The sequence below is a fragment of the Leopardus geoffroyi genome, chromosome X (genome assembly GCF_018350155.1).
Source record: "Leopardus geoffroyi isolate Oge1 chromosome X, O.geoffroyi_Oge1_pat1.0, whole genome shotgun sequence".
NCBI classification, from domain to species: Eukaryota; Metazoa; Chordata; class Mammalia; order Carnivora; family Felidae; genus Leopardus; species Leopardus geoffroyi.
The window spans coordinates 102042778-102065418 of record NC_059343.1 but is presented as its reverse complement, the minus strand read 5'-3'; the positions used below and the strand labels follow the sequence as shown (position 1 = coordinate 102065418).

At 42.8% G+C, this 22641-nt stretch overlaps 1 protein-coding gene and 1 long non-coding RNA gene across 9 annotated transcripts in view; one reads left to right on the top strand and one right to left on the bottom strand.

Annotated features, from left to right (window-relative positions):
* GRIA3 (glutamate ionotropic receptor AMPA type subunit 3) overlaps positions 1 to 22641 on the bottom strand; it is a 268559-nt gene that overhangs the window by 47117 nt on the left and 198801 nt on the right. For all 7 annotated transcript variants that reach the window (XR_006711071.1, XM_045472567.1, XM_045472565.1 and 4 more), the window contains 2 exons: positions 17377 to 17753; positions 6654 to 6852 (listed from right to left, as the gene is read on the bottom strand). Coding sequence is in view for 6 of the 7 variants with exons in the window: in XM_045472567.1 (XP_045328523.1) it covers positions 6654 to 6852; positions 17377 to 17753 (576 nt within the window). In the remaining variant the exon portion in view is untranslated. The remainder of the gene's footprint in view (positions 1 to 6653; positions 6853 to 17376; positions 17754 to 22641) is intronic.
* The window catches only part of LOC123595191, a 162024-nt gene that overhangs the window by 38738 nt on the left and 100645 nt on the right, over positions 1 to 22641 (top strand). The window lies entirely within an intron of this gene.

Below are 22641 nucleotides of genomic sequence, written 5' to 3'. Positions count from 1 at the left end.
AGGAAAAGAAAGTGAGATCCTGAGGTGAATTACTCTCAGAAAGAGGGTTGAAGAGTTCTCCCAAAGATCTGGGGATCCTGCGTGGTGTTAATTACCCTGGTGTTGTCTGCTTGTCTGCCAGAGTCAGCAACCTCAAAGAAAAGGAAGACTTAACTCCCTTAGGCTTTCTGGGCTGTGAAATGCTCTCATAAGCAAGTAGGTTACCTGAGAGGACTAACAGAGCTAGGCTAATGAAATCCATATGGTTGGTTACTTTGGGCAGATGGCCTGCGTGCCCCCTTGGAAGCACCTGAAGTTTCTAGGTGGTCTTCAAGGGCGGCTCTAAATTGTGTGTTTTGGAGTTGTTGAATCTGCAAGCCACAAAGGAATGACTGAAGATGGAGAGATGAGGTCAGGAGTAATATTTGATAACGGGGGCAGGGATGGGATCAGGATGGGGGGGGGGAGGATACAAATGAACTTTCTCTCTCCTCCCAAAGTCAGGAAAAAACCCACGTCTCTTCCACTGAGCCAGCAGAGATGATTTTATTTTATCTTATTTTATTCTTGAGAAGTACCCCTCCCTCACATCTCCACGGAGCCTTGCCTGGACAGTCTTTATGCTTTAGTTGCTCTATTGTTGGGCCCTTTCCCTAAAGTCTCCTGGCATTTGTAGAAACTTTCATCCTTTTAAAGAGCTTTTTGTGATATTATCCTCTTACCAACCCCATAAGGAAGGTAGAGCAGAGAATATTCCCATCGGTACATGAGGAAACCGAGACCGAATGCTTCTCACCCAAAGAAAAACAAGGAAGTCGTCAGTGGATGTGGAACTAGAAATCATCTTTTCCCTCTCTCTTTTTCTTTCCAGTTTTATCCAGCTATGACATAACCCTGGGCATATCAGAAAGTATAATCAGATGTGAATTATAGAGGTTTGATGTGTTTGTGGCATTCGCTATAGTTTTATGGATGACCTCCTTTTCCTTGGCTTCTTATCCTGGATCCTTTTGAGGCTATCAGAGCATGGGAAAATGTCATTTAAAGTGGGTATAGGTTCTCTTTTCTAACTGACCCATCAAGGGAAATAAAAGATCAACCAGGAGATAATACAGATGCCTTAGCACATGCTGCACCAGAAGCTTGATTCATGCCTAACGCCCCCCGTTTCTGTGAACACTCACACCAGAAGGGCACTGAGACGGGCTGGAAAGGGGACCCAATCTGGCCTCAGAGTTCTAGCTCCTCCCCATTGAGCCCAGTGACATTCATCAAGTCACAATGTCATTTTGTCTCACATGTACTGCAGCATTGTTGTGTGAATTGAATGTGGTAATGTGTGTGAAAATGTGTTGAAAATTGGCGGCCCTCTAGATTGTGAGCTCCCAGAGGGTAGAGGCCGTTTCTGCTTTATTCACCACCTAACTGACCCTAGTGTTGGGTTATGGAGAATCATTAACCCTTTTGTTATTCACCATGGAGTGTAGCCATAGATTGGTGCGTGCAGAGAAGTAGCAATATAAAAATAAACACTGTCAGCTGTCCTGGAGGGTGTGATCATCTAGGTTCCTGAGATGCCTATATTTCAAGTCCATCTATCCCCCAAAATCACCTCCAAATATGGTGGAGGGCCCTGTGCAAGCATTTTCATGCGATTTGGTAAAAGACAGACAGAAATTTAATTTTGTTTACAGAGATGGATCCTCAGTGCTTAGCCTGGAACTTGGCACCTAGAGAGTGCTCAAAAAAAGAGTTATTGAGAGGCGCCTGGGGGGCTCAGTCAGTTAACCATCCAACTCGGTTTCGGCTCAGGTCATGATCCCACGGTTTGTGAGTCTGAGCCCCACGTCAGGCTCTGTGCTAAGAGTGTGGAGAGTGCTTGGGATTCTCCCTCTCCCTCTCCCTCTCTCTCTCTGCCCCTCCCCGACTCACGCTGTCTCTGTCTCTCTCAAAATAAATACATAAACTTAAAAAAAAAAAAGAGTTATTGAAAGAGTGATGAATAAATACTAGAATCTAGGGCGTTATTCGTAGCCTGTCTTCATTGCTGCATTTCCGCCTTTCTCTTGGAGACAGATAGGAGGTGTGTGGTCGGTTGTGCACAGTTGTCAGGTCAACCAATGTCTACTCCTTTGGAGAGCGTGCTCTCCACCCAGCTTGAGAGTTGCCTGCAAGGAAGGCCTATGGAACCACAGACCCCTGGCCGCTGAGAGGCGGGAAAGGCCGATGGCCGTCTGAGTGTCTCTTTCCCTCTTCCTGAGGCCTGTTCGGTCAGGCCTCGGCAGCCTCACCTTGTGTCTGGTGCCCCACCCCAGTCTTGACCTGTGAGGTCTAGGAGTCTTGTCGTGCAACGTATCATGTGACATTGGGACAGACTGGTTTTGAGAAGGTGGCATCAAAAGATCCACGTCAAAATTAAAAAAACGGATTTTCTTTTTTAAAAACTGCCAAGTAGTAGGCCCAACAGATGTCTCTGACCTACCATCCCTTGGTGTCAAACTCCTCTCTTGTTGTCACTATTGTGTGTTCCCTAGTATGTGGTTTGGCTGTGTCCCCAAACATTTGGTCACATCATATGTGTCTTCAAACTAATTAAATCTGGTTGCAGTTGTCCAAGTCTATTATCTGTCAAAATTGCAAATCCGTTGTAGTACTTGGTGCGAAAATTTTTAACCAAAGGCTCTCATATGGTGGCGTGTTTCCTGAGTCTAGGGGATGGGTTAAGGGGTTAGGGAGGTCCGACGTGTACATAGCTCAGTTGTAACATGTAACAGAGCGTAAAGATCAATGGTTGGTTTTCTCGATCATGTGAAAAGGTCAGCATAGCATAGGTGCAAAGGAGACTTCTCTCCTTTCCCCGTGTACTTCAAAGGCCCTGTAATAGATAACTGAGAGATGTGGAAATGTGGACTCCAATTGAAAATGTGTGTGTGTGTGTGTGTGTGTGTGTGTGTGTGTGTGTGAGAGAGACAGAGAGAGAGGGAGAGACACACAGAGAGTCTGAATGTGTAAGCAGGATCTAAATACTATTAGTAGGGACTACTTTTCAAATCAGTTCGAGAGCTCTTCATTTACAGCCTACATTTAGAAAAATTAATATGACCGATGACAACAGCTCGTCATAGACTCTTGCGTTCCAATAAAACAGTTTGCACGAGTAAATTCAGCTGTGCCACGTGGTACAATGTCTGCAAGTCAGAAGATGGGACAGTCCCCTCTGTGGTCTCCAGATAAAGTTCAGTTTCTCTGTCCTGCCCAGCACGTGAGAGCAACTTATTCTCTCTCCACTCCTCTCCTTTTATATTTAGAATTTCAAAGGGCTTTAAATTAATATTAAACATTTCATTTAAAAATGCAACCTTCTTTAATGCCTCGAACTACCTTTAGTGGGGATTCGGTCAGGTATCTGGAGAAGAAATCAAGCATCATAGTCATCGAATATTTCCAGGGGTCTGGAGGCAGAGAGAATTTTGGAATTGCTTTTTCTCCAGTGCTACTTTTTAACATGAATCCGTATCAGGTTAAATTTCCAAAACCTAGTGGAGAATGATCATTTCGGTGCAGCTTTCCAAATCATAGTGGCATTTCTCTGGGCAATGACAATAAAGCTGTCGACGTGTTTTTTAGCACGGGTGCCTCCACTGCAGTTGGGACATTTAGTTTTGGAGCTGCTGTCTAAGGAAATCAGTTTTCAAGTCGAGAGGGCTCACGGTAATATTTCAGATGTCTCTTCCAGCTACATGCATTTTGCTCAGTCCCTCCCTGCCTTTCCGGATGGAACAGGTCTCTCTGTGCCAGTGACTTTATGTGATTGTAAGATAACAGCTAAGGATAGCTGGAAAATGAGAGAAACAAAGGAATCATTTTAAAATACCGTCATTTCAATGGCAGCCTTATCCAGGAAGAGTAAAAATGTCTGCAGGGCAATTAGAAAGGAATTGTATTTTATTTATTTCTCTCTCTTAGTGGAAGCACTAGAGGGCTGGCCCCGGGCTGTTTTATGGTATTACTATTTGGTCTCTGTGGTTTTAGTATGCAGTGAGAATGGGAAGAAATGAGCTTATGTTGTGTTTGTAAATGCTGCGCGTGATCTTGTTTTAGTCTCTAAAGTTCAGAAGGCATGCCATCTGAGGTCCTCCCTTTTCCTGTGTGCGGAGGAGTGACCATTCTTAAAACTGCCCCCAGATCAGTGAGGGCTGGGGGAGGGGTGGTGACATACTAGTTCAGTGGAGTCCCTGGGAGAGAGAGGAGGGGTTCTGGCTGGCTGTCTTCTCAGATCTATGTGGTTCAAGGAGGGTGGGGTGGAGACCATGGAGGGTACAAATGGCTTCAAGACCGATGGGTTGGGCTCCCCTGTATTACATGAATACCAACCTTACCCTTTGTTAGGTTTACATAACATTTCCAGCACAAGCAGGCTTAAAAAGTTGATTTTTCTAGATAGCTCAGTTCCACGCTTAGATCATCAACCTTCGTGTGCTGCCCTGAAGAACTTCCCCACAGAATCCTAATGCTGTCACGAGCAACCAATTGGGGAAAACGAAAAAGTGGTGCGTGAGAATTAGAAAATGATTTGCATTTCCTTATACCTGGAAATATCCAGCTCCCTCTCTAATCAGATTCTCATAACAGCCCCATTTCCATACGTATTACTCATTGGCTGTAAAGGTCACTAGGAATCGGTGAGCATTAGAAGCTGCAAACCAATTAGAATGTGGCAATAGCTTTGCTCAGAATTGGATGTTGATTCAAATCGGCTCTGGTAATATGAGGCTTTTTAATGAAACCATCATCGAATAGATTAGCAGACACTTTCCTGGTTTTTGAGAAAGACACAAAATGTGTGGCGGGTGGGGTCTGGGTGAGGGGACAGCGACTGTTTGGTCATGCTTTCAAGCCTTTGCCTTCATAAATCTTCCCAGAGAGGGTCCTTTGCCTGCAGTATGGATGAATGGCCTTTGAAAGCTTAATGGGAATTGATGCCGTCTATTGATTACCATTTAAAGTACACCTTCCTAATTTCGAATCGTTTTTGAAGGCAAAATGCTTTCCAATGGAACAAGGGGCTCTTATCAGAGGGTCCAAGTCTGGTATCTTGGTAGCCTAAGTGATCAATTACTTCATATAGCAACTTGATGCCTATCGGGATGCTTTTGAAGGTGGATACCAAACCAGATTTCCATGGAGCTGATAATGTGCTGACTACTCAGCAGATGGAAGTTGCCCGCTTGTTGCCCTGAAACATGTGGGTGATTTCATGTAGGCAGGGGATTATTTCTAGATAAGTTTCTGGGACTTCCACAGTGGTGAGGGTCAAGGCCAGGTTAGTTCCAGAAGGTCTTCATTGATAGTCCCAATACTGGGCCCCTCTCTCTCTCTCGTTGGGGATTTTGATCTGCTCGGTAAACAGTGGTAAAAGTGAGAAAGGGATATCCAGAGCCGATAAGAATTGTGGAAAGGGCCCTAGAATGAACGCTTTCTCCTTCAGGGAATGAAACAGTTTTTAGCTAATTGCTACAATTGTGAGAAACCTACTCCTGGTTTTCCATGAAATAACTGGGCAAATCTCATGATAATACATGCAGAAATACATTTCTTACTGATTTCTTAAAGTAAGCTGGTTTAGCACCAACATCTATCTACCCTGGACGTTAAGGAAAAGTTAGTAGTTACACCTGCCAACCAGCTTCATTATTGGTTGCACAGGCTAAACGTTTCCCTTTTACCTACTCTACAAGTGGCCTCTGTATCATTGCTACAACCAGTTATAGTGGTTATGGTAGCAGGCAGTGGTAATGTAGAGAATGGGTCCATTTTCTAATCACCATACTTTCCTGGTTGGGGCAACTGAAAAACATTTGAGTTCTTAAACACTCCACTGGGAGCCTTTCTCGTAGTCCAGTTGGCAGAACAAAGATCTTGATAGTTTATGTAAAAGTGGCTTGTCCATCATATCATCCTTCTAGAACTTTCTGCCTTGATCTTCTTTCATCTTTCCTCTTGACAGTGTTTCTGTAGCTTTACTGCCTTTTGCTAGTGAACAACTTGCTGTTTCCCCACTAAGATTGGGTCTATGATGGAGTAGAAGGGGGGTATAAGTGTACTCAAGAAACTAAAACAATCACCACCTTCCTTGAACGTTGAATTATCAGCATGTATGTGAACGCTTGAAATAAGTGTAAAGCACTTCAATAGGAAACCAGTGTCTGACACAGAATATCTAATTTTATAGTCTATCACTCTGCAGAGTCTTAGAGCCAAGTACCTAAGTTCTGTGAAACGCTGAGACATAATATCTACCTTTATAAAAGCTCAAAAGGAGAATGCATATCATTTAGTTCAGCCCCCTCAGTTTTCAAGGAAGGTGATCGAGGCTAACGGCTTGCCCAAGGACAAACAATCGCTTTGCGACAGGGATGAGATTGAGACCTGGGAGTTCAAGCTCAGTGCCCTTGTATCCAACTTGTTACATCGCGCACGAGTCTTAATTGAAGCAACAATGAAGTAGGTCACCAGCCAAGCAGGGCCGTATTTATGTATTATGCTGTTTTATGCAGCACTTCGATAACATCCCCACACTTTCCCATCCCTCCCTTAAAAGTACTGTGAATTTGCCTTTGTGAGAAGATGATAAAAGAAAAAGCAGCAGGCCCAATTAACCGCAAAGCACTTACTCTGAAAAATTCTTTCGTTGAACCGGAGTCCAGGGTCCCATATGCAATTTCAGTCTGCTTAGCTAAGTCTTCAGCACTCTCTATGGGAGAGACCATCCTCTCCACAGTCAGGAAAGCAGCAAGATTGGCGGTGTAGGAAGAAATTATGATCAGGGTGAAGAACCACCAAACCCCTCCGACAATCCGCCCGGACAGCGACCTGCAAAACAAAACAAAGACCAGTCCGGACCCCAAGGGGCCGGGTTTCAGTTTACAAAAATCATTATCTTAATTTCTGGAAAGAGAAGTGGTTTCAGTATAGTTGAAGTAGGTGATGTCAGGGAATTAAAACAGCAAACAAAAGTAACATATTAACAACATCCCATGTGGTGATGGCATATGATGATGGTACATGCATAGTATAGGCCCTTCAGGCCTATCTGGCTTGCAGAGCACGATTTTTTTTTTTAATTCTAGAAAAAATATCTTCTTTTTACCAGCTCCTGATGACACATAATAATTATACTTATCAGATTCTCTTCCTGTGTGAGCTCTGTGTGCTTCTGAGCCTGCGCAATAGAACCACCTGGGACCTTTGTTAAAAACCAAACAAAACACACACACACACAAAAACAAAACAAAATTCATATCCAGCCTACCCGACACAAGTTAAATCAGAACCTTGGGGGTGGGATCCAGGCATATATATTTTTTAAAGCTCGCCAGGTGATTACAAGGCACGGCCAAGGCTGAGAGCCACGGATGCGAGATGATGTCATGGGAGAAACCGAGTCAAAAGCCCTTACGTATTTGAAGGGAAGTGGGTAGGTGTGGGTGGATGAGTACTCTTGACTCTGAGTTTAGTAAATTTAATAAAGACTTTTGCCGTTTTGTGGAGCCGGTCACGCGTGAGGCAAGGAGCCATAAGATAATATGTATTATGATCTTTGTATAAATGGCTGGTGGGGCTCAGGTACTCAGCTCCAGGGATCCAAACTCTTTGGTTTTACAAACTAAGCCTTAGCACACAGGACAGCCTCGAGTGAACTAAGGAACTACCAGTATAATAGAATTTGGGGGGCACTAAAAGTTTTGTTTCCACCTCCACCTCTCCCCCCCAAATAATCAAAACAAACAAAACCATCCTCACAAGGCTGCCATTGAGAATGTTCGTGTTGGAATCACCTTCTGCATTTTTTTCAGAAGACTCGGTCAAAATGTTAACACACAACTTCAATAGGACCTCTTATCACATTATCGTGGATTAGTCTATGCAGTTAGTAGAGACTCGGACAGAAGATGGGTAAGTTTAAAAAAAATGTTTTTAATGTTTATTTATTTTTGACAGAGAGACAGAGACAGAATGCAAGTGGGTTAGGGGCAGAGAGAGAGGGAGACAAAGAAGCAGAAGCAGGCTCCAGGCTCCGAGCTGTCAGCACAGAGCCCAACGTGGGGCTCGAACCCCACAAACCGTGAGATCATGACCTGAGCTCAACCGACTGAGCCACCCCGGCACCCCAAGATGGGTAAGTTTTAATAAGGGGAAAATTTGTTGTTAAATGTAACTATGCCTTTGGCATTACCTGGGGTGTTTGTGAAAAGGCAGGTTCGGAATACGTGAGCGCTCAAGAACCCGCATTTCTTACCCATCCCTGGTGACTGCAGTGGTCTGCAGACCAGAACGGGAAATACTGTCCTTCTTCTACATCAGTGATTCTCAACTCTGCCTGCACATCAGCATCGTCTGGGAAGCTTGAGGCAAAATAAAACAAAGGACAGCGGCACACAAAAAATGCCTAGGCTCCACCCCAGATCATCTAAGTCAGACTCTCTGGGGGTTAGGCCTAAGCAGCAGCATTTGCGGAAAGCTCTGGTACAGCCAGGATTGAGAGTCGTGGTCCCTACATCATGAGTGCTGCTCAGGGGAGGGTCTGTGGGAAGCAAGGGGGCCGTGAAGGCACTGAGTGCTCTGTGATGGGTTGGGGCTGGTGCGGAGGCAGCTTCACCTCCATGACAATGTTGCTCGAGGCTGGCTCTGTCTACAGAAATGAAAATCTGGTCCCTACGTTCTAGAAAACTTTGCCACATTATCTCTAGGATAGTTCTTTCTGTGGCGGAGCTCCAGCCTGATTAAGCTATGTTCTTCCGTGCCCAGAAAAGCTCACAGGAAAAGAACCCACTGTGATGGAAAGTGAAGAATGGGCATAGGAGCCTGGCACATCTCCAGGCTCTGTGGGAAGAGGGAAGTTCTGGGCTGAAAGCTAGCAGGTCAAGCTCTTCTCTGTGCTTGCATTTTACCATGTCCAGGCAAATTTAAATTCCTGTGTCCCAAGATAAACTTTTATTAGCCTCTGGAAAATTCAGCTGTTTTTGATTTTCCACTCTGATCAAATCATTTTGGCAGGTGTTTTGATAAATGGCATTCTTTACTGATTAACTGAAACAAAACTACTTGATTTTTTAAAGTCTGCAATTCCTATTGGTTCCCGGATGCTTAAAGCAACCCTTCTTGCTTTACTTTTGAACACAATCCCTTTTAGCCTTTCAGATGTGAAAATCTGCTTTGCGACAGATTTCTCTAACTAATAGTTATGTTCTCTCAGGATTTCATCTGGGAACACGTCCCTTTTAATCAGAAGAGATAAAAACATCTGGATGAACCAGAAAGAATGTGTTACACTTCCAAATGTTAAAAGTTTATAGGATATTTCAGTGATGAATTTGGACCCTCATCGTCTTTCTTCATTGTTGCCATATATATTTAATTTATTCTCGACTGATGTGACTCTGGAAAGAATTTTACCATATAAAGGATTAATGTTCCAAGGTAGCATCCATAGTAATAGGGTAATAAAAATGATAACAATAATAGCTAACCCTTCCTGAGCACTTCCTGTGTGCCAGACCGTTCTGATTACTTTGGGTTGACATGGGTCAACTCTTTCCAGATTAGAAAACAGAGGCATTTAACATATGAAGAGACTGAGGCACAGAGAGGAGAAATCAGAAATCAATCATCTATACTTATACAACAGGAAAGAAATGCCCACATTTCTGTGCTACCAAACAGTCACATTTTCTAGAAGACAATCTAGAATGGTGTATGAATTATAGAAGGTACAATTTTCTGACAATAACTGAGAATTATAGTTGCAGGAAAACCAAACATGCTTGGATAATTATTGTTTATTTTCTGTTTGTTGTTCCTTTGGAATGAAACTGTGAATGCCATCCTTATTTGGAAGGATAGGGTTTTCCTGAGACCAAGGGGAGAATGTATTTTGGAGTGATTCCAGAATCATGGTTTGGTATGGAAAGGGGTGTATTAAGCTGCTGCGAATACCAGTGGTAGTTTTTGCATTGTCTACTTGAAACATGGAGAAAGATACAGTAATTTATGGAAATTACACTTGTGCCATTCTATTGAGGCTAATGGATCGTGTCTGTATGATCTAAAATCAAGCCTGCACATGATAATCTGGTTATTTTGGCCACTGTAATAGGTGATTCAGATACACATGTGGTTGATCTGCAGGACTTAGCTGAGATTGGCTGTTGACATGACTGAAAAGAAACCTCAGTGCAAAATGGTCATTTTGGTGGCCCCTTTATACATGGTTATTGACTTTGGCAACTACACGGTTAATATGATGATACACCTATGAGCATGGAGAATTTTGGTGAATATTCACATAGAGATGGTGTAATAGCATCCAGAAGCCTCGGCAGAGATGGAAAAGGAGCTTTCTTGGAATCTGTGTTAAATGCACAGGCTTGCGTTCAACATTCTCCCCTCAAGGCAGTAGTAGCTTTGACAAGAGTCTCGGTGGGATTTCTACCACTTTCTTTCCTTTATGGCACGGACACCTAAATCTTTCCTCACGGAGAAAAGGTGCAGTGGCACTCAAAGGGAAGCGGCTCTGTAAGAATTTTTACATTTCCCTTTTCTCGTTAATGAAACCAGAGCCATTTAAACCCACATTTCACACGGAGGCTATATAAAAAGTGACTGATGGGTCAGCCCCATGACATTTTTAAAAGGATCTATTAAAACAAGACAAGACTTTATAGTTGAGTTAAAAAGACCTGTCATTTTCCAGTTTCTTTCCCCCCATTAATGCAGCTTCAAAATGTTTAACATTCATTTCAAAGAGTTTTGTTGCACAAGACAGATTTTGAGGTTAGCATAATGAAATGGCTATAAAATGCTGCACATTTAGTATTTATAAAAATGCATCATAAGGAGCATATCGTACCTTTTGAAGAAATGTAAGAGGAGGCGTGAAGTTAATGAAAGTAGATTAGCAACAAGAGGAAAACAGACATAAAAACACCGCAAAATAATATACAATGCTCTTGTTATCTGTAATAATACGGAAGTAGAGTTTCTGAGTTAATAAGAACATGTATTTTACGACCTCTGAAATGATAATAAAAGTGAGCTATGTGCTGTACCCTTCATCCTGTAAGGAAATTTTGAAATGTTCACTTTACTAGCTTCGCAAGATCAAGAGCTGAAACCGTAACCGCTTCTCCTTTGCACAAACTCTTCATCATTCTCTTTTCTCCCCCTCTTCTTTCTTGCAAAGTATGGATCTTTTCTACAGTCTATTCAATGCTGTATCTATGACAGATTTTTAAAAAGCGTTCAGAATCAATCTTTGGCTCGTATAGTATTTTCTGATGGGAATAAGTAACCATCTTCCAAAGACTGAAAACTACGGCTTTCAGCCAGAACAGTCATGAAGTAGTTGCAATAAAAATCCTGCTCTTACATCATTAATTTATCACCACATCACTCCTACTTTGAAGAGAATTTGCAGTAGGATGAGATGCTGGTCGGACATCGGCAAACGAAAGGACGTTGCTTAAAATGGAGTACAAAAACAAATCCTGTTGTCTTCCATCCCATTCATTCCACGCCCTTCGTGTCTTTTATCATTTTGTACATATTTTCCACTTTACAAAAGGATTTAGGTGTCAACTAACCTGGACAGATGTCCTACCCACTCCTCTAAAGTATTTGAACATTTAAAAAAATGTTTGTTTATTCTTGAGAGAGAGACAGAGACAGAGTGTGAGCGGGGGAGGGGCAGAGAGAGAGGGAGACACAGAATCTGAAGCGGGCTCGAGGCTCCGAGCTGTCCGCACAGGGCCCATCGTGGGGCTCGAACCCACGAAACCGTGAGATGATGACCTGAGCCGAAGTCGGACGCTTAACCGACTGGGCCACCCAGGCGCCCCTGAAGTATTTTATATCTTGAAGAGTTAGAGAAGAGTGGTGTCTTTTGAATAATATGTACACAGTAATCAGGTTCAAGTTAGCACGTTCTCTGGGTCAGAATTCCCCCAATCCTCACATCTACTTGGCTAGCCCTCAGATGTCCCTGCAGCTTCAAAGAAAGTCAGCAGGGGGAGCATTTGCCTGGAAGGACTTGCACTTCAGACTGCTTAGCAAGGTTCTATCAAAGTTTTACAAAGGAAATAAATTTCAGATTAAATAACTGTAACATTCTGTCGCCATCCGTAAACCATTATAGAATAATACAGTCAAAATATTTGCACCAGGTGAAATCCTTAAGGAGAGCACTTTGTGGATTCAGGAAGGAAGGTTGTTGGTCATTTCTCATCAGAAATCAGCTATGCGGCACTGGCTAAAATTTGTTTTTTTTTTTTTATTTTTTTTCAACGTTTATTTATTTTTGGGACAGAGAGAGACAGAGCATGAACGGGGGAGGGGCAGAGAGAGAGGGAGACACAGAATCGGAAACAGGCTCCAGGCTCTGAGCCCTCAGTCCAGAGCCCGACGCGGGGCTCGAACTCACGGACCGCGAGATCGTGACCTGGCTGAAGTCGGACGCTTAACCGACTGCGCCACCCAGGCGCCCCAGCACTGGCTAAAATTTGAGCTGTATTCCTAAGGAGTTTCAGGGACTCAAACGCAAGTACCATATTAAGTGTTAGTGTTTGTGAAATCAGGGCAGTTAAGAGCAGCCGCTTTAATAATGACGGTGGCTAACCTTTACCGAGAGCTTACTGTCGCCAGGTACTGCACTTTACATTTCTCGGAGGAGGAGCTGAGGCTCAGGCAGATTTAGTAACGTGCCCCGAGTTACACAGCTGCTAAGCAGACTGTGAATCTAGTGAGCTGAGCTCCAGCACCCACGTACTTAACCACTACGCTACCTCCGTCTGGCTGCACCCGCGGCCTAGCTCCCCATCCCCCGTCAAGGGGAAGAGGGTTGAATGGAATCTCCTTATGCTTTCTTCTCCCGACTGCCCCCAAAAACACATTTGTATATGGAGAGGACCTCAGCTCATCACATGGATCACCCTCTCGCAAGGCGATTCAGCCTCCAGCTGAATTGCTCAGTCTGAACAACGGGAGTGGTTGAAACTATCAAACCGAACCTCGACGTGGGCTCTTTAAGCTTCTAGGCCCCCGTCCGTACCAGTATTTGATGGAAACAGAATGATGCTCGGTTTTCCTCGTGATGTCTCATTGCCGATTCCCTGCTCTTTTACTTTGGGGGAACACCCGCTCGGCAGCATTTTGATCGCTCACTGCCCCCTTTCTTTACCAACCGGGGCAGGGGCAGGGTTTCGGCAGAGGTCGGGAGACTGGAAACTAGCTCCCGGGCACGAACGCGAACCGAACCCGAGGAAAAGAACGGACCAAGCCGCGCGCCTGTAGGTCGGTGGTGGGAGGCGGCGCGTGCCGGTGGGAACAGTTTGTACCGCTGGCTCTCCGAACCCCTATGACCCCGGCCTCCGTCGCATTCTCTCTCTGGGTCCTGTTCTTTGGTCTACGATGTGAGAAAAGCAGCCCGAAGCGGAAAGAGCACAGCGTGTGGACTTGGAGTCTGGTCTGAATACTGGCTCTGCCAGCAGCGGCGTGAATGGGCCAATTATTTAACGCCAGCGTCACCTTCTTCAACTTAAAAATAAGTACAAGGCCCACCTTGTGGCAGCGCCTTGAGGGTTAAAAATCCGTATGATAACGCAGGGAAAGTGCCCCTACGTGGCGAGGTGGGGGAGCTCAGGGAAGGTCACTGTCCCCCTGGAACGGAAGCAGCGGGGTGAATTTGTCTGCCATCTCCTCCTGCTATAACAGTTGAGAGTTGTACTTTAAAGTGTGGTCTCTTACAATTCCTTGAATCGCCTCGATCGGGGGACAAGCCGGAGTGTACGGTGTGTGTTCGCACTGGGGGCTTTCTAGAGAGTCTGCATTCTAAGTGGGGCCCTTCAACAGAAGTAAAGGGGAACGCAGGCATGTGCAGTCAAGGCAACCGGGAATCTGAGGGCGCAGGCATGTCATTACCAGGAATTTCAAAAGCTGTTAATAGGAAAGCACATTTCAGTGGAGTTTTCTGGTATACAACTGAGCACAAATATAGAACCACTAGAGCTCTCAAGACGAGGAGAAATAAATATGCTAAAAGGCATAAAATTGTTTCAAGAGGCTGAAAGATATAATTTCCTTTGAAGGCCACAAAAAACAGTATTGAAGGAGGGATCACTCATATGGTAGAAAATGTACAGACCAATCATTTATTACTCAAAAGGACAGGAAGGATCATGCGTTTCTCCAGACCAGTGTTATTCCATGGGCTGTGTGCCCCGTTGCTGGGTTGAGTTGCAACCAGCATATAAAACAAAACGAGGGGAAAACCAACAGCCCACTTTACACACTGTGTATTAGCCAATGTGACAATAAATTATATTAAAAAAATAAAACTAAAACAAAATAAGGGGCACCTGGGTGGCTCAGTTGGTTAAGCATCTGCTTCTTGGTTTCGGCTCAGCTCATGATCTCATGGTTAAGTTCAAGCCCCATATCGGGCTCTGCACTGACAGTGGGATTCTCTCTCTGTGCCCCTCCCCTGCTCGCTCTCACTCTTCTCTCTCTCAAAATAAGTAAATAAAACTTAAAAAAAGAAAACAAAATGAAACAATATATCCAAGTTCATGGCACACTGCAAGGGTAACCTTTGGTGAAGCTTCTGTTACATACGTATACATGTACTGACTCATCGTGGGAAAATGTATTTTGTACTGAGGGATATAGTCAAAGAGTTTGAAAAAAAAAAAAAGGATTTGATATATTTCAGTGCCACAGAAGAGCCACAGCTTAAATTCTACTACAAAAAAAAAAAAAAAAAAAAAAAAATCTGTCCAGCTTGTCATTTTCAGGTCATCATCTTTAAGTTATTACTTAATGAAGCAATATGCATAAATACTTCTAAAAACAAATAGCTTTTGGAGTCCTGTTTGAGTATGCAGAGTAGGATGCAGCACTCCAGTGGGGCTATCACAAATTTAGTTCTGAAAATTCACTTACAGAAACCAGTAACATCTCCAGCCTTAATGACTCTCCAGCATTGCCTCAACACAGATTGCCAGCCATGTTAAAAAAATCACTCAATTACGGGATCGTTCGGAAACCCTACTCTCCAAATGAACATTCAAAAAAAAAAAAAAGAAAAAAAAAAAAGAAAAGAAACTCGCAAAACAAATGAACTCCCGCGTGGTATCACAAAATGACACACGTTGTAAACACAAAAGGAAAGGGCAGTGAAAGAATTTGGGAGAATCTAACCAAGCAGATTGAGAGCGGCAAAAGGTGTGACTTAGACAAATGAGGCTTGCCCCAGACACCTTGTACTAGAAAACAGAGGATGGTTACCATGTTTCCAGTCTTCAGTGAAATGCTTCACGCTCCAAGTGGATAATCTCAAAATGAAGTCTGCTGTAAAACCATAGTGGGTGACCTTCTAAGTCCTTACATTCTAAATGAAAATCCCCATACATTTGTATAATGGACTCTGGTCAGTATTTGGATTAATGTTCAATTTTACCAAAATGACAACTTTTTATTTCAGAACCCCCCCCCCCATTTTAAAGATGTTGCATTTGCTTACAGTATTCTGTGATTATGAACTCAACACTTTTTGTTTAGGTGAGTTAACACTTAAACTAGGTGGGAGAGGTCCTGGACACTCACATTTCAATATTTTCAGTAGCTTCACTGAGATGAAATTGGCATATCACCAAATTCACCAATGTAAGTGTACAAAGAATGGTTTTAGTAAACTTAAGAGTGTGCAGCCATCGCCACAATCCAGTTTTGGAGCATTTCCCTCCCCCCAGAGTTCCTTCATGCTCATCTGCACTTGATCCTGACAGGGCCGGTGCTAGGGGGAGGCAAGTAAAGCATTCACCCCACGCACAAAATTTAAAGGGGTACCAAAATCTCATTAATCACAATAGATAACACTTGAGTGCAATGTTAAAAAAATCACAATTCAAAAAAATCCATGATGAACAAATATCACAATTTTAAATAAAGACTGAATTTGATCCTTGAACTTGCTGTACCCAGCCGTACTTGCCTCACCCTAATCCACTACTTATTAGCTTCTCTCTGCTCCTCCTATGTCCCCAGAAACCACTAACGTAATTTCTGTCCCCATGGATTTGCCTATCCTGGACAAATGGAGTAAATCTTGTTTATCCATTCCCTTGCTGATGGATATTCGGGTTGTTTCCACTTTTTGGTTATTATAAATAAAGCTCCTATGAACATTTATAAGTCTTTGTGAGGATGTAGGTTTTCTTTTCTCCTAAGTGAATAGCGAAGTGAAATTGCTGTGTCATATTTTAAGTGTGTATCCGACTATAAGAAACCGCCAAACCATCTTCTAATTTGGCTGTAGCATTTTGCATTCACGCTACTGACGGATGAGAGCTACAGTCATTCTACATCCTGGCCACCACTCAGTACTGTCATTTTTATTATAGCCATTCTAGAGGGTATGTAGAGATATCGCATTGTGATTTAAATTTGCATTTCCCTAATGACTAATGATGTTGAGCATCTTTATATGTGATTATTAGCCATTTGTATATCTTCTTTGGGGGAAATGTCTATTCAAATCTTTTGTCCATTTTGAAAATTGGGTTGTCTTCTTTATATTGGGTTGTAAGAGATCTTTATATATTCTGGATATAAGTCCTTGATCAGATGTATGATTTGCTAATGTTTTCTCCCAGTCTGTGGCTTGTATTTCATTTTCTCATGATGTCTTTTGAAATGCAAAAGTTTTGAATTTTAATGAAGTCCAGTTTATGGAATTTTCAAAAACGGATTGTTCTTTTTGTGTTTTGAAAATTCTTTGTCCAATCCAAGATCACATAGACTTCCTCTTACGTTTTCTTTTAGTAGTTTTATAGTTTGAGTTCTAAAACTTGGGTGAGATGCTACAATGAATAGTTGTAGGCAGTCTAAGAGCAAAGTGAAAAAGGTCACTGAAAGGGGAAAGTAGGAGGGTTTTTAGGAAGAGTTCTATATTCTTTCCATTTTTTTCTAGATCCAATCTCTAGACAAATGAGAAAATGTTTCAGCTCAGTTAAGGAGGAAACCATGCCTGTTTGATCTGATCAAGGCTTAGTACTAGCTTTATCCGAGAATTATTAATATTAGCTGACAATGTTGCCTTTATCCAGAGTCCAGATGTTTGCTATAATATGTATAAATATACAATACTATAGAAATGCATGAAGGACATTCAAAACAACACCGGTAACACACTCAGTTCATGGACGCAGGCACACAAAATGGCTTGATGGTAATTTGTCATTGGATGGAATGCTAAATGAAAGAAATCTGGACTTGAGATGGGTGAATGCCAGATGTACATGAATGGGTCACAGCCACAGAATGCAAGGAGGCATGGAAACAAACCTTGGAGAAATATCACAGCCTTGCTGCATAAAGGCACCCAAGGAAAACCAAAGACTGTTAAATATTCCAAATTCATTTGGAGGGTCAGGAGGGCTTTGCGGATCACGAGGTTCTTCATTGTTGTCTTCCAAGTGCCATTCATAGGGGCTGAATCTGCTGACCAGGAAAAGAACTACACTGACTCCAATGTAGGCGAAGACGATGCACATCCAGATTTCGTAAGCCAAGGGATCCAGAAATGAGAATACGCCTGGTTTTGATTTCTGAGGCTTCTTTATCATGATGGAGATGCCCAGGCTCATAAACGGCTTTGAGAAATCTATGACTTCTTCACGGACCAGGGTTATGGTGAGTGGAGCGACAGCTATATCAGCCCTCTGGAAAAAAAAATTTTTTTTTTTCTTTTAGAGATAGCATTTCCATTATTCATTTGCCACTTACTAAACCTCCTTGGTGGAAATATAAACTCTTAGATCACTACAACCGATTGATTTGTCAATGCTTTGATCAGAAAAGTAGTAGCATTCAATGGGTTGTAAAAAGCTTTAACTTGATGGTAAGGTGAAGAAAGGGCACTGGCTGGCTGGCCACTTGGCCTTTTGTCCTTTGCAACCTATTGTTGACTTATGGCAACTGCCTCAGTTTTTCTTTCTTAGAATTTTTCTGCTACCTTGCAACTCATCTTGTACTCCCTTGTGACATATCACTGCTTAACTCTTTTTTCTATAACTTTATTTACTTATTTTAATGTTTATTTTTATTTTTGACAGAGAGAGAGAGAGAGAGACAGAGTACAAGCTGGGGAGGACAGAGAGTGTGAGAGAGAGAGAGAAGCAGGCTCCAGGTTCTGAGCTGTCTGCACAGAGCCCAACCCGGGGCTCAAACCCACAAACTGTGAGATCATGACCTGAGCCAAAGTCTGATGCTTAACCAACTGAGCCACCCAGGCTCCCCCCTTTCTTTCTTTCTTTCTTTTTTTTTAATTTTAAGTAAGCTCTATGCCCAACGTGGGGCTTGAACTCATGATCCCGAGACCAACATTCACATGCTCTACGAACTGAGCCAGCCAGGTGCCCCGATCACTGCTTAACTCTTGTTTTCTTAATTTTAATTTTCATGCTCTTGTGTCTTATCTCCCTCATGTGACTGGATATTTTTGAGGGGCAAGCAAGTAGTCTAGACTCTGTGCCTCTCTCCCCACCATGAGGTGCAACACAGGACCACAGTACTCAGTGTAAAATTTACTTGAGTGTTTGCTATTATTCTTGAATTATTTTTTTCAGAGCATGTCTATTAAAACATAGGTTCTTTAAAGGCAGGGACTCAATCTTCTGGGTTTCTTTTTTGTATCTGTCACTGCAACACATTTTAAACCAAAGAAACTAGAGATGACTAAAAAATAAGTGGCTGACTTTTGAAAATAATCTATGTAAACATGAAAGAATTCTGCATGGGCAAGAACAAAGGTAAAGCTGTTATTAGAATACGTATGAATTTATATAGGAAACCATCATGTCTAGTGATAAATATCAGTGTGGCACTCACATGTATTGGATCAATAAAATAAATGTGTCAGTAGTACCCTGCATAATGGGCTCAGGCAAAGGCAGGCAATGTTTTTATATTAATCCCATGAAAAAAGACGCTAGAAATTTTCTTTTCTTTTCTTTTCTTTTCTTTTCTTTTCTTTTCTTTTCTTTTCTTTTTTCTTTTCTCTTCTTTTCTTTTTGGTGCTAGCAATTTCTACACTTCATTCTTTTGTCTTCCACGATTTTTCTTTTTTAAAATGTTTATTTATTTATTTTGAGAGAGACAGAGAGTGCGAGCAGGGGAGAGGCAGAGAGAGAGAGAGGGGGAGAAAGAGAATATCAAGCAGGTGCCATGCTGTCAGCACAGAGCCAGATGAGGGGCTCGAACTCATGAACTGTGAGATCATGACCTGAGCTGAAACCAAGAGTCGGTTGCCTAATGGACTGAGCCCCCAGGCGCCTCCACAACTGTTCTACAACAGTAGTAGGTTTAATAGACTTTAGTCTGGAGCCAGGCCTTAAAATGCATACCTAGAAAAATGCTTCTAAGGAAAGCTTTTTGGATGGTCCATCAGATATGAAGTGAAAACACCAATTTTGAGAATCATTTTTTTCTATGTTACATAGGGTTATATCTCAATATCCTTACCAGTGAGGGGGGAGATAATGATGAATTCTGAGATAGAAGATGTTTTCAAAGAAATGTTTTACTACCTTGAGCTCCATATGGTGACTCAAACTGGTTCAAAAACACATCTTAATTAATTTAAAGAGAAATGCAGATAATACACAGCCAGCTACCATTTATTTGGTGCTTACTCTGTGTGTAAGCACCTCATATATATTATCTCATTTAATTCTCACAGCAAACTAATCATCCTCATGTTAATGAAGGAGAAACTGAGGTCTGGGATTAGAATCCTGGTCTTCAGATTTCAGAACTCATACTCTTTTTCTGGTTTGTTTCAAGTTATTTAAATTCTAGTTAGTTAATATATAGTGTAATATTGGTTTCAGGAGTAGAATTTAGTGATTCATCACTTACATTTAACACCCATAGCCCATCACAAGTGCCCTCCTTAATGCCCATCACCCATATAGCCCTCCTCCCAACCCTGCCCTGGCAACCCTCAGTTTGTTTTCTATTGTTAGAGTCTCTTATGGTTTGCTTTCCTTTTTCTTCTTCTTTCCCCAATATTCATCTGTTTTGTTTCTTTAAATTCCATGTAGGCGTGAAATCATGTGGTATTTGTTTTTCTCTGACTGAATCGTTTTGCTTAGCATATTACACTCTAGCTCCACCCATGTCATTGCAAATGGCAAGATTTGATTCTTTTTGAGGGCTGAGTAATATCTATCTCTATATATATCACATCTTCTTTATCCATTTGTCAGTCGATGGACTTTTGGCTCTTATGGCCAAAGACCATAAGGACTTACGGACCAAAGACCATAAAAGCCATATGGACTTATGGCTCTTTCCATAATTTGGCTATGGCTGATAATGTTTGTAGAACTCACACTCTTAACTACCATAATGTCCTAACTCTATAGACGTGTACAGGTTTCTGCTATACACTACTTTTAGGTACAACAATCAACCCCTCTCAGGTTCCCTCCAGTGTATATCTGAGTGCCCGTTCCGTGCCAAGCACTACTCTTGGTGCTGGGGATGAAGCCGTGAACAACAGACAAAGCAGGCACAACTCCTCACCCTTGTGGAGGATGTCCTGTAGCCCAGGGGAGCTTCAGAAAGTACGTATTTCTTGAAGCCAACAGTCTGCCGACCAAATCTACCTGAAATGCTCACTAGCATCTCAGACCTCCCCAATTGTGAAGTTAAATCCATCATCTATCACACAAAAGCTGATTCTCCTCTAAGTCTGTGACTGATGCTTCTTCCAAACTTTTTGCGGTCCCTGATCCTCACCAGTCCCATCATCTGTGCGGGCGATCTTGCCTCTTTCTTCACTGAGAAGATGGGCGCCAGCTGACACGAGCTCTATCATCGTCTGTGTCCTTTTTCTTCTCAACATATTGCTGTGCCTTCACCTATTCCTTTTATAAAAAATATTTTATTTTTCCTTAACTAGGCTCCACGCCCAACTTGGGGCTTGAACTCGTGACACCAAGTTCAAGAGTCGCATCCTCTACGGACTGAGCCAGCCAGGCACCCTGATTCACCTATTCCTTCTTTCACTCCCATCTCTTAGCAAATGAACTTTCTTTTTTTTTAATGTTTATGTATTTCTGAGAGAAAAGGGGGAAGGGCAGAGAGAGAAGGGAACAGAAGATCCTAAGTGCAGGCTTGAACTCACAAACCATGAGATCATGACCTGAGCCAAAGTCGGACACTTAACCAACTGAGCCACCCAGGCGCCCCTGAACTTTCTAAGATTTAATCCACTTATTCCTTGAATCCCATATTCTTTTGTCTCTGCTTAAAACTTAGCTCCAGGGCGCCTGGGTGGGTCATCGGTCAAGCGGTCTGACTCTTGATTTTGGCTCAGGTCACGATCAGGTTTGTGACATGGATCCCCAGGTCAGGCTCTGTGCTAACAGCGCGGAACATGCTTGACATTCTCTCTCTCCCTCCCTCTCTCTCTGCGCCTCCCCAGCTCATGCTTTCTCTCGCTCTCAAACAAACATTTAAAAGAAATCAGCTCCATTTATTCTTATACTAATTTTTCCTTCTTGACCTATCCCAATGGTTCTCAATGGGTGGCTCTCTGGACCAGCAGCATCAGAGTCACCTGGGAACTTGTTAGAAATGCCAATTCCCAGGCCCCATCCCAGATATATGGAATAAGAAACTGTGGGTGGGATTTGGGTGGCCCTCCAGGTGATTTGAATGCTTGCTGTCATTTGAAAACCATGACTTGGTCTTATTCACTTAAAATCAGATTCAGGTAATTCTGTTTACTGACAGACAGAAATGAGACAAACCCCGCCCCTCCCACCTTCTTTGCTCCTGCTACCTTCTTAACCATACGACATCTTTCTCTATTACCTGTAATCTTGTTGAGTAAATACACCTTTACCATGTTTTGATTTTTTTTTTTTTTAAATTTTTTTTTCAACGTTTATTTATTTTTGGGACAGAGAGATAGAGCATGAACGGGGGAGGGTCAGAGAGAGGGAGACACAGAATCGGAAGCAGGCTCCAGGCTCTGAGCTGCCAGCACAGAGCCCGACGCGGGGCTCGAACTCACGGACCGCGAGATCGTGACCTGGCTGAAGTCGGACGCTTAACCGACTGCGCCACCCAGGCGCCCCTACCATGTCTTGATTTTTAACACCACTTCGTCCTTATAAAACACCCGTGATCTACCTTCTACTCCCCACCCTTCCGATTTATTGACATCGCTTCTTCAACTATATACTTGGTCACCAAATTCCAAGTCCTTCCCTCAGACATTAACTGCTTATGTGACCCCACTAGCCTTTTGCACGATGTGCTCTCTTTCCTTGGCTCTTTGACCCTGAAGACCATGGGTCCTCCTACCTTATGGCATGTTCCTTCTCTGGCATTTGTTCCCGGATTTGCTCTCTTGACCGGCCGAGGCGTACCTTTGGAGCCTCAGAGTCTACTCCTGGGGCCGGCTTAGGGGACATCCGATGAAGGTTTGTGGAGTAATAAGCAAGACTCCTTGAAGGCTCTGTCCTTCACTTTCTCCCCTCAGGATCATCACCTAAGGCTTCAACACTCCCCTCCTAGCTGCAGACTCCTGAATCA